This window comes from Saccoglossus kowalevskii, chromosome 7 (genome assembly GCF_978046115.1).
Source record: "Saccoglossus kowalevskii chromosome 7, keSacKowa6.1, whole genome shotgun sequence".
NCBI classification, from domain to species: Eukaryota; Metazoa; Hemichordata; class Enteropneusta; family Harrimaniidae; genus Saccoglossus; species Saccoglossus kowalevskii.
Window position 1 is genome coordinate 10327565 of NC_140647.1, and position 12979 is coordinate 10340543.

General features: G+C 35.5%; 1 protein-coding gene across 2 annotated transcripts in view; it reads left to right on the forward strand.

Annotated features, from left to right (window-relative positions):
• The window catches only part of LOC102809107 (gamma-aminobutyric acid type B receptor subunit 2-like), a 52687-nt gene that overhangs the window by 26147 nt on the left and 13561 nt on the right, over positions 1 to 12979 (forward strand). For both annotated transcript variants that reach the window (XM_085501059.1, XM_085501058.1), the window contains exon 3: positions 12264 to 12401. In XM_085501059.1, coding sequence (XP_085357185.1) covers positions 12264 to 12401 — 138 coding nt within the window. The remainder of the gene's footprint in view (positions 1 to 12263; positions 12402 to 12979) is intronic.

The window sequence follows — 12979 nt, forward strand, 5'->3', positions numbered from 1 at the left end:
CGTTTTTTTTTCATAATCACTGTAACACGGTGTTACCTTAATCACTGTAACACGATTTTATCATAATCACTGTAACATGATTTCATCATAATCACTGTAACACGGTTTTATCATAATCACTGTAACACGGTTTTATCATAATCACTGTAACACGATTTTATCATAATCACTGTAACACTGTTTTATCATAATCAATGTAACATGGTTTTATCATAATCACCGTAACGCGGTTTCATCACAAACGCTGTAACACGGTTTTATCATTATCACTGTAACACGGTTTTATCATAATCACTGTAACACAGTTTATCATAATCACTGTAACACGGTTTTATCATAATCACTGTAACACAGTTTTATCATAATCACTGTAACACGATTTTATCATAATCACTGTAACACGTTTTTTTCATAATCACTGTAAAACGGTGTTACCTTAATCACTGTAACACGATTTTATCATAATCACTGTAACATGGTTTTATCATAATCACTGTAACACAATTTATCATAATCACTGTAACGCGGTTTTATCATAATCACTGTAACACGATTTTATCATAATCACTGTAACATGGTTTTATCATAAGTACTGTAACACGGTTTTATCATGGTCACTGTAACACGGTTTTATCATAATCACCATAACGCGGTTTTATCACAATCACTGTAACACGGTTTTATCATAATCACTGTAACACGGTTTCATCATAATCACTGTAACACGGTTTTATCATTATCACTGTAACACGCTTTTATCATAATCACTGTAACACGGTTTTATCATAATCACCGTAACGCGGTTTCATCATTATCACTGTAACACGGCTTTATCATTATCACTGTAACACGGTTTGATCATAATCACTGTAATACGGTTTTATCATAATCACTGTTACACGGTTTTATCATAATCACTGTAACACGGATTTATCATAATCACTGTAACACGTTTTTTTTCATAATCACTGTAACACGGTGTTACCTTAATCACTGTAACACGATTTTATCATAATCACTGTAACATGATTTCATCATAATCACTGTAACACGGTTTTATCATAATCACTGTAACACGGTTTTATCATAATCACTGTAACACGATTTTATCATAATCACTGTAACACGTTTTCATCATGATCACTGTAACACGGTTTTGTCATTATCACTGTAACACTGTTTTATCATAATCAATGTAACATGGTTTTATCATAATCACCGTAACGCGGTTTCATCACAAACGCTGTAACACGGTTTTATCATTATCACTGTAACACGGTTTTATCATAATCACTGTAACACGGTTTTATCATACTCACTGTAACACGGGTTTTTTTCATAATCAGTGTAACACGGTGTTACCTTAATCACGATTTTATCATAATCACTGTAACACGGTGTTACCTTAATCACTGTAACACGGTTTTATCATTATCACTGTAACACTGTTTTATCATAACCACTGTAACACGGTTTTATCATTATCATTGTAACACGGTTTTATTATGATCACTGTAACACGGTTTCATCATAATCACTGTAACACGGTGTTACCTCAATCACTGTAACACGATTTTATCATAATCACTGTAATACGATTTTATCATAATCACTGTAACACGGTTTCATCATAATCACTGTAACACGTTTTCTTTCATAATCACTGTAACACTGTGTTACCTTAATCACTGTAACACGATTTTATCATAATCACTGTAACACGTTTTTTTTTCATAATCACTGTAACACGGTGTTACCTTAATCACTGTAACACGATTTTATCATAATCACTGTAACACGTTTTTATCATAATCACTGTAACACGATTTTATCATAATCACTGTAACATGATTTCATCATAATCACTGTAACACGGTTTTATCATAATCACTGTAACACGGTTTTATCATAATCACTGTAACACGATTTTATCATAATCACTGTAACACGTTTTCATCATGATCACTGTAACACGGTTTTGTCATTATCACTGTAACACTGTTTTATCATAATCAATGTAACATGGTTTTATCATAATCACCGTAACGCGGTTTCATCACAAACGCTGTAACACGGTTTTATCATTATCACTGTAACACGGTTTTATCATAATCACTGTAACACAGTTTATCATAATCACTGTAACACGGTTTTATCATAATCACTGTAACACAGTTTTATCATAATCACTGTAACACGGTTTTATCATAATCACTGTAACACGTTTTTTTCATAATCACTGTAAAACGGTGTTACCTTAATCACTGTAACACGACTTTATCATAATCAGTGTAACATGGTTTTATCATAATCACTGTAACACAATTTATCATAATCACTGTAACACGGTTTTATCATAATCACTGTAACACGATTTTATCATAATCACTGTAACATGGTTTTATCATAAGTACTGTAACACGGTTTTATCATGGTCACTGTAACACGGTTTTATCATAATCACCATAACGCGGTTTTATCACAATCACTGTAACACGGTTTTATCATAATCACTGTAACACGGTTTCATCATAATCACTGTAACACGGTTTTATCATTATCACTGTAACACGCTTTTATCATAATCACTGTAACACGGTTTTATCATAATCACCGTAACGCGGTTTCATCATTATCACTGTAACACGGCTTTATCATTATCACTGTAACACGGTTTGATCATAATCACTGTAATACGGTTTTATCATAATCACTGTTACACGGTTTTATCATAATCACTGTAACACGGATTTATCATAATCACTGTAACACGTTTTTTTTCATAATCACTGTAACACGGTGTTACCTTAATCACTGTAACACGATTTTATCATAATCACTGTAACATGATTTCATCATAATCACTGTAACACGGTTTTATCATAATCACTGTAACACGGTTTTATCATAATCACTGTAACACGATTTTATCATAATCACTGTAACACGTTTTCATCATGATCACTGTAACACGGTTTTGTCATTATCACTGTAACACTGTTTTATCATAATCAATGTAACATGGTTTTATCATAATCACCGTAACGCGGTTTCATCACAAACGCTGTAACACGGTTTTATCATTATCACTGTAACACGGTTTTATCATAATCACTGTAACACGGTTTTATCATACTCACTGTAACACGGGTTTTTTTCATAATCAGTGTAACACGGTGTTACCTTAATCACGATTTTATCATAATCACTGTAACACGGTGTTACCTTAATCACTGTAACACGATTTTATCATAATCACTGTAACACGTTTTTATCATAATCAACGTAACACGGTTTTATCATTATCACTGTAACACGGTTTTATCATAATCACTGTAACACGGCTTTATCATTGTCACTGTAACACGGTTTTATCATAATCACTGTAACACGGTTTTATCATTATCACTGTAACACTGTTTTATCATAACCACTGTAACACGGTTTTATCATTATCATTGTAACACGGTTTTATTATGATCACTGTAACACGGTTTCATCATAATCACTGTAACACGGTGTTACCTCAATCACTGTAACACGATTTTATCATAATCACTGTAATACGATTTTATCATAATCACTGTAACACGGTTTCATCATAACCACTGTAACACGTTTTCTTTCATAATCACTGTAACACTGTGTTACCTTAATCACTGTAACACGATTTTATCATAATCACTGTAACACGGTTTTATCATTATTACTGTAACACGGTTTTATCATTATCACTGTAACACGGTTTTATCATTATCACTGTAACACGGTTATATCATAATCACCGTAACGCGGTTTCATCATAATCACTGTAACACGGTTTTATCATTATCACTGTAACACGGTTTTATCATAATCACTGTAACACGATTTTATCATAATCACTGTAACACGGTTTCATCATAATCACTGTAACACGTTTTCTTTCATAATCACTGTAACACGGTGTTACCTTAATCACTGTAACACGGTTTCATCACAATCACTGTAACACGGTTTTATCATAATCACTGTAACACGGTTTTATCATAATCACTGTAACACGGTTTTATCATTATCACTGTAACACGGTTATACCATAATCACTCTAACATGATTTTATCCTAATCACTGTAACACGTTTTTTAGTTCCGCTGTCGACTTTGTCGAGCGGAGCTTATCATATGAGTGATTGTCCGTCGTCGTCCATCGTCCGTCGTCCGTCGTCCGTGTCAATGTTTTACTTTTTCGACTTCTTCTTGAAAACTACAAGCCTGAATGCTTTGATACTTGGTGTATATGTACCTTGGGTAGACCTCTCTTAGATTTGTTCATTTCATGATGATATCTTCAATTCTCTAATTTTGGTGAATATTTTTGTTATTTTTGGTAAAAAGTGATATTTTCAACTTTTTGTTAAAAACCGCAAGTCCAATTGCTTTGATATTACATATATAGATACTACATGTGGACCTCTCTCAGATTTGTTCATTTTGTAATGGTATCTTTAAATTCTCTAATTTTGGTGAATATTTTTGTCATTTTTGGTAAAAGGTGATATTTTCGACTTCTTGTTGAAAACCGCAAGTCCAATTGCTTTGATATTACATATATAGGTACTACATGTGGTTCTAACTCAGATTCGTTCATTTCATGATGATATCTTCAATTCTCTAATTTTGATGAATATGTTTGCAATTTTTGGTAAAAGGTGATATTTTCCACTTCTTGTTGAAAACCGCAAGTCTGATTGTTTTGATACTATACATTTTGTTCATTTTCTAATGATATCTTCTGTTCTTTAATTGAAATGTGCATTGCTAACAGCGGAGCTATCTCAGCCGGGAGGCTGCTTGTTTCATAATCATTGTAACACGGTTTTATCACTACCCCTTATAACATTACGACTCAGATTTCCTTTCAAAATTTAATCACTAGATTCCTAATTCTGTGGATATCATTTGTGAGTTTGAGTGTTAATGAATATAGATTGTAGTTTAGTCGCTCACTTCTTTCATGACATCTTTATTCGTGTGATTTATTTTATGACCACAGATATGAGTTTTAATTGGATGACTACAAAACAATATCCTGCGCTTTGTATATTTCCTCTTTATAATGTGAAATAGCAAAAGTCGTGTACATCATGGTAGGGGTCTCGATCTAAAATAAATTATGTTTAATAGAGATAACTGCACCGGAACTTCGTTGTCTCCGAGAGATAAGGCACGTTATGTCAATAGATATAGAAATATCGTACTCCGGCAAACAGTGTCAGTGTGAAAATATAAAAAAAAAATTACAATATCGAATTAATTATATTTGTACAACGTATTTCACCTATGAGTGGTATGTTAACAATTGCATTTTATTCGAGCTTGAGAATTAACAAATTATGAGATTACGTGAAAAACAAAGCTATTCCTGCATTTTTACCTTTAGGATTGTAATGAAAACGACGAAACCGTAAAGTAAGACACCATTGTGTCCTGACATGACGTGATTCCGACCCACTTTATCAATGTTGCCAGCGGGGATACACCCATGCCCCGACACAATTTCTATATATAGTTTAATATAATCTGATAGCAGACTGCACTGAATCGTCTTCTTCTTTTTTTTTTTTTTAATATCCGGTGAATAGAAGAAAATGTATGTCTAAAAAAATGAAAAGTCCTCTGCATAAATTCACAAATGAAAATCAATGGGAATCGATTTGGAATTCGACAGTTATTATTGCTAAGGAAATTGTCCAATATTGCCGACTTGCAATATACATATTGTTGATTTTGGAAAGAGTCTATTTTTGTCATCATATGGGGAGTATTCACTGCGGCAAAGAGAAACTTGAGATTACGTTATTCAATCAATAAGGAATAACACCACGTGACATTTAATAATTGTCCCCCTGTCCGGATAAAGTAGTTTCAAGTCTTTACTACATTCCATACAAATGCCGCTATTGTATAATTCTACTCTCTTGTCGGTCAAATCCGCCGCATATTGTTGAAATATATTGCATACATATCAAGTGTTTAAGAAAGCTATATAATCATTGCATGAGGTTACCACAACGCTTGTGGCAATATCATAAATGTGTATAAAAATAGCCCTGTTTATACTGAAAAAAACGTCGCTGTGTCTCACCCCGGGCCAGACGTGTAAAAACGCATATTAGGTAGAGTCAATGTTCCTAGAAGATGATATGGGAAAAACAAGTTGTAAGTTGAATTGTCGAACTGCATAAGCATGTTCAACACCCTTGAAATTAACAAGTACAATAGTAGTTCCCTAAGTGCACGTACATCTCAGCACTTATACTTCACTTTCATGATTTGTTATGTACTGCTGACAATATCAACTTTGAAGTTGCGCAAGCCCCATGACCGCTTACAGCTGACGCAGAAATAAACTGATCTTGAAAACTCTATCAGTTTTCCTTGAAAAACTGCAATATGCCTTGAAACATTCTTAGCCATGTTTGTTCCGAGTTTGTGTTCAGCAGTTTGTCTCCATGGTCGGTTGGTTTCGATGCTCGTTGCAATGCAGGCTCGAGCCAAATACCGGCATAATGTGAACGTAGCTTTTTGCGCACTATGTAATATTACCCGGCAGCCCAAAGAGATACTCATAAACTGTATGATGTCAATGGGTGGGATTCATTACTTTCACAGACCTACAATGTTTTTTTATCATTATCTGTGAAAAGGGATAGTCAAGATGACTGGATAACTGTGTAATTGGTTCCCTACATACTGAGTTAATCGGTCACCTACTAAGTATCACCCAGTAATCACTACCACAAGCGTAATATAAAACTATATTTGCCCAGTCATTTAAGTTTACACAACCAAATATTTAGGAGACCGAGTTGTCAGTGATTTACAAACACTGAAGTTTTGGGACGACAGATTGAACACATGGTACGTGAAATCAGAAGATGTCAAAGCACGGAGCAATATATACAAGGGGTCCTATCACTGCTTAAGGTGCACTATTACGTAAAGCTGCGTTGTATGTGTCATCGACGGATCTCTACACGAGATAGAAATGCATAAACAGAGTGTTCAGATAGGCACTATAATGGATACGATGAGAAACACTGATTATACAAACTCACCCGGGATATTCAGTCAGGATAACACAATTTTGATCACGTGTTCTGCATATTATATCTCGATAACCTAAATATGTACGTAATTTACGCTAAACCTACAAATGCCGGAGATAAAACTCAAACATAAATATCGCATAAATATAAGTCGAACTAATTGAACATTTTATCCTTCTCGTGATAAATTGCATTCACAATATATGCTGGTTGTTTTGTTGCGAATTTATGATTGTTTCAAACAGTTAGAAGATTCTAACTTTAAAATTCGTATTCATTGCACGGTCGTTTGTGGACATTCTCATTTAAAAAAGGCACAAATGTGATCTTAGTGTGATACATTTGTTTGGCAGCAAAGGGAATGAACAAACGAACATTTTCAAAACTAGTTTCAAGGGAATCCATCTTACTATTATTTTTATTATTATTCGTAAAAATGATAACGATATATACCTTTCTTATAACTACACTTTATGTCACCGAACTCAGTAGTGCTTTGGTACGATGACATTATTGTGCCAACGGAACCAATGGTGAATTGTCGTCGGTCGGATATTTGGCCTAGAATTTTTATGCAAATAATGATTCGATAATCACACTTCTTATCTTGGTGTTGAGTACAAGTACACAGTAAAAGTTGAGGGTATGTGATCTGTTTTACCCTAACGCAATCCTTCAATTGAATCTATCCAGTGTGTAAATCCTCCACACAAATCTACTTTGTAATCATTGGGCTTTTTTAAACTCGAAAATATGTCCGAACATGAACATAGTTGTAACTTTATTGTAAAATACGTGTGTGTTGTCATTGCAAGAAGACAAATAGAGGTGTAAATTTACTAAAACATATGCATGGGCCATCACACTATGATTATGTGATTGCGTCATTTATACCATATTTCTTACCGTCAACGTGTTTTATTTGCGCGTCGTAAACTAGCGAAACCAACAACTTATGCGCCGTATGTATTAAGGGTGGTTTTACGACGATTTAACAAATCGAAGGGTAGCTTTCGAGGGGATTACGTTTTCGAGCGATGCTTAAAATAGTCGTAGTTAATAGTTTGGCTACTGCATAAACACACCGTACATGTAGACGAGTTGTAACGTGTTCCACACATTGAAACAAACAGACAATCTAGGTCGGGTCGTCATATATTTGAAACTGGCACCGCTTTGTAGTTCGCTTACAATATGCATATGGTTGTGTTTAATACATACACTCGCTCACTATTTAAAGACGATGATAATGTGTACGCTTGGGACGCTTTTACATTCCAGTGCCTGGAGATGAGCTATCATTGGATACAGTCGACATACAGTCATGGAGATGAGCGAGATTATAGAGCTATCATTGGATACAGTCGACATACAGTCATGGAGATGAGCGAGATTATATAGCTATCATTGAATACAGTCGACATATTTGCCACACAACCATATTGCCCTGACACTGTAATTGATTTCTAATTATGGGGGATGTTTTCAATTATATGCAAATTAACTAATTGCCGTATGCGTGTTCAGAGACAAGTAGAATTACTTCGTATTAAGATGTAGATATGATCGCGGATATTCAGAGTCCGCTCACTGCTGCGTTGTTTTGCGATGACTGGCGTTTGAAGGCTTTGCACTTAAACACAGGCCACACAAATCAAGGTCGGAATAAGCAAATGGATGTCAGGATAGTTTTATAAGTTATTTTTTCATTCCATTGAGATGTTGACGTCCAGTGGATCACAGAGCTTGATTTAATTCTTTTCATTAGGCACGGTTAATTAAGCTCTCCATGGGTACTAGGTATAATGGCTTCTCTGTCACACAACTATATATACTCAAAGCTGACCTCCCATGTGATCACGCAGAGTACTCAGTAATCATTGCTCGCAATCGGTGTATTCAATTGCACAATTTCATTTTCCTTATCTCTGTTGTCGACTAAGTCGAGACAGAGCGGAGCTATTACTGTTACTGATTGTCCATCGGCGTCAATTGCACCGGGGTTCGTCATCATCATCAGAGTCAGCGTTCGAAAAGATAGCCAACATTCGGACGCTCTGAAAACTTAACTGAAAAAATATATATTTCCAGCAATTCGCGTAACTTCAGATAACTCTTAAATTCGAATCAAAAAAACTTTGAATGATTTTAGAGTGCAGCTTTAAATTTTGTTACGTCATATACATTCAACTTTCTATGACGTATGTGAAGGCTTAGCTGTGTAGGATGATGTAAACAAAGACGAATCACCTGATTACTCAGTTTGAGATGTATAACTCCGCCAATCTCGAATCAAATGTTTTGCAGTTAATATAAAAATTCCCAGATTTCAAAAACTTGTTTTTGCTTGTGATGACTTAATGTTTAAACTTTGAAACGCTCACAATGTGATGTTTATGTTTATTCTGTTTAATTACATATACGAGCTGCACTACCTTGTTATTTGACGCAGTGCTTGGATAATTATTCGTGTGGTCAAAAACGTGCGCGAACGCTTGGCACGGGCTAAGAAACGCTAAGTACGGGTTAAAGCGAATCCGTTTTCAAGGTCCGGTGCAGATTCTTAGCACGGGCTGACGAAGTATGCATGAACGCTTAGCTAAGCACCAAAAACGACATTGTATTCAATGTCCATTTGGTGGTTATACTATTATATTCATAACTATTCATTTCGGTATGCCATTTCCGACATGAAAATCAACGCGAGCACATCTAGGGACATTGTTATCGAGAGAAAAATGAACTGATGATGACAGTACTACTTTCTGTTATTTTCAAATCTGTACTTTCTAAATGTGAATATATATACTTTGTGTTTATTCACGGTACTGTACTGAGTGAGCATACTGTAAAACATATCTTTTTAGCGAATTTAGCGAGAGAACTGATTCGCCAATTCAAGATGTCGCTAATGACTTTATTACAAATTCAAAATGACCAAGGCTTGGGGATTTGTATACAGTAATCCGGAACATAGAAAAATCCGAGGCGTTTTCTAATTACACTTGACAGTTTTTCTTTGTTTTTATGGAGGCGATAACTGCCCATTTATTTTGGCACGCAATAGACAAGTATTGTGAAAACAGAAAATCAACAATGACAAGAGAAATTCGCTAAATCAACATTTCGCTATTACGTCATTTTACCACAATTCGCTAAAAATAAAATTACATGTCGCATTTTCAACATGTTTTACAGTAGTTACAGAGACTGAAGATTTGTATATTCATAACAAGTTTGAATGTTCCTTCGCAATTGGGTCTAGCCGAAATTCATATTAGCCTAAATCTTAGCACGTACTTGGTGTAGCCCGAACACGACTATATGTACCGCCGATGATACGATGATACTGTGACTCCACATTAAATTGTCCTGCCATATATAATGAAATGAAAATGTAATAGATCTGAGTGCATATATCACGATATAACGGGGGTCATTATCTGACCTTTCCTGAGAGTATGCGTTTCACGTTTAAATATTAAATAGATTTGAAATATGGTTAAGACATTCGACTGATTCTAATATGGCAGATTACCTCTCGCAGTTCAGTGAGGATGAACACATAGACAGAGACAGATCGATAACTAGATTAAATCGCTTGGTGAATTAAATAGCTGAAACAATTATATTAAATACTTCCAAGAGTTCAATCACCTTTGTATGTATGCATGTAAAGCATGTTAGATGTGACCCGAGTGATTCTGTGTGAGGGAGGAGTTAGTGAGTGAATGGTGTTCTGTAAACATATTATCTTCAGTAGTATACGTTAGTAACGTTGCTGCTGATGACTGCATCTGGCGTTCATTATAGCTGGATATACTACCACTTTCCACAAACCTTACTTTATTGGTTTCAATTGACATCATCATTAAAAGAAACGTCTCATGGTCACATCACAGTTATTATAATAAATAAAAACGACTATTCTAATGACGCCTGAATATATTTGGTATTGCAACAGGGTGATCTAAATAATTGGACAAAATTCGGTTATAATGTTTAATGAGATTTCCATGAATCGTGAGGGCATATTTTGACATATATTGATTTTGATTTGCCCTGGGTGCGGATTCGAACAGGCAGCCTCTATAATATGTCACCAACGCTGCAGTGGACTGATCGGGTTAACTGGTGTGTAGGAGGAAGGGGATATTGTTTTTAATGATGCCTCCAAGCTTTGAGTTTTGTGACTGCTTAATTAATGCCCATCATAGCGTGTGGCCCAATCGTGACTGCACGGGAACCGTACGGACTGCACGCAAATAGTGACCTGACCTGAACTCAGAATTGGCGTTGTATACAGTATAACATGGACTATATCTACTTGGAAAAGAACATACCCATTTAATAATATTTACATTAAAACCTGCGGCATATCTGCCTTGACGCGGTGATGACATCATGACAGGGTCCTTTGTAATATTGATTAACAAGGCTAGCACGCATGAATAATCAAGCTGCTGCTGTACTGCGCTGTGCTGTGCGACGTGACATAACTACGCGCTGTTTCGCTCCATACTTTCTCATTTACAAACGTGTCCGCAACAGACACGCTAACACCGCCACGTACAAAATCAAAACACTAGTCAATGCGAAACTACTTAGACTGTGCCTGATTGGCTATCCAACCCTAACACCTAATAGTCGAACCAATCAGAGAGCCGCTTGTTTGTTGACAGATTTTGTTTTGTAAAGTTTCGGCTCAACTGCGAAATTCTTCACAATAAAGCGTCGCAAAAAAAAAACACAAAAAAACAGAAGCCATGAAAACGAGACTTACTAATGTGAGGCGGGTTTAATACTACATATTCTGACATTCAAACTAGAAATAGAAGCGGAGAAAACGAGGCTTGTGAATTACCAATGTGTGGCAGGTTGAATACTACCTAGTCTGTCGAGTGTTAGATGCATAGGCAAGTTATCCCGTGAATAAAATGATTTTCAAATACAAATAAACTAATCTGTTGATGTCTGTTGGCAGTGTTATATGTTGCCATGGATACTTTCTTTTTCTGGTTGGATATCCTATATCGAATTAATGAACTGAAACAATGTCAGAACATGACACGGGTTTTTGAGGTAACTGCGTGTAATGGTCACATTTGCAGATTACATAACATTCTCAAGATTATAATGATTTATCATAATAATAATTACTTCTTCTTCTCAGTGCGATATGGCTGAAGGTACAAAGGCGTTTTTTGAAGCTGTTGCGGAAGGACCGCCTAAAGTAGCATTATTTGGCGGCATATGTGAAAATGTCACTGCACCCATTGCAGAAACAGTGGCATGGTGGAACTTGATACAGGTAGGTGATACTGTGATGACGTAATTGTTATACTCGTTGAAAATTGCAGCTGTTGTACACTTAAACGCCACTGAGTTTGACGTCATATAAAAAGCAGACTTACGGATGGACTACCTGCATTATGTTTTGACACACAATAGCATAGATAATATAATGTTTACCATTGTCATAGTTCCTTACTGGTGGTAATCCACGTATCTATTTAACTCACCTGCCATGTTGTTTTCGTACATGAGATACCAATTTTCGTGTGAATGAATGATTTAACAAATCGGGCTTCTGCTCTTTGTAATTCGTCCGCCTGTGGTAACTATTTTGACTACCACACTGTTATGATGAAAAGAAATTGTTGGTATGTCGGTGTAGTGTACATATCATATTATTTTTAAAGTGATAAAAATGTATTCGTTTAAAAATTGGAATACCACAAAACTTTGACTTTTATATGAATTATTGTATGTCTCTGTTTAGTGGAATGCAATTTAACCGGCACTGATCGACAATGACCGGCAATGATCGGCAATAACCGGCACTGATCGAAAGTAACCGGCAATGATCGGAAATAACCGGCACTGCTC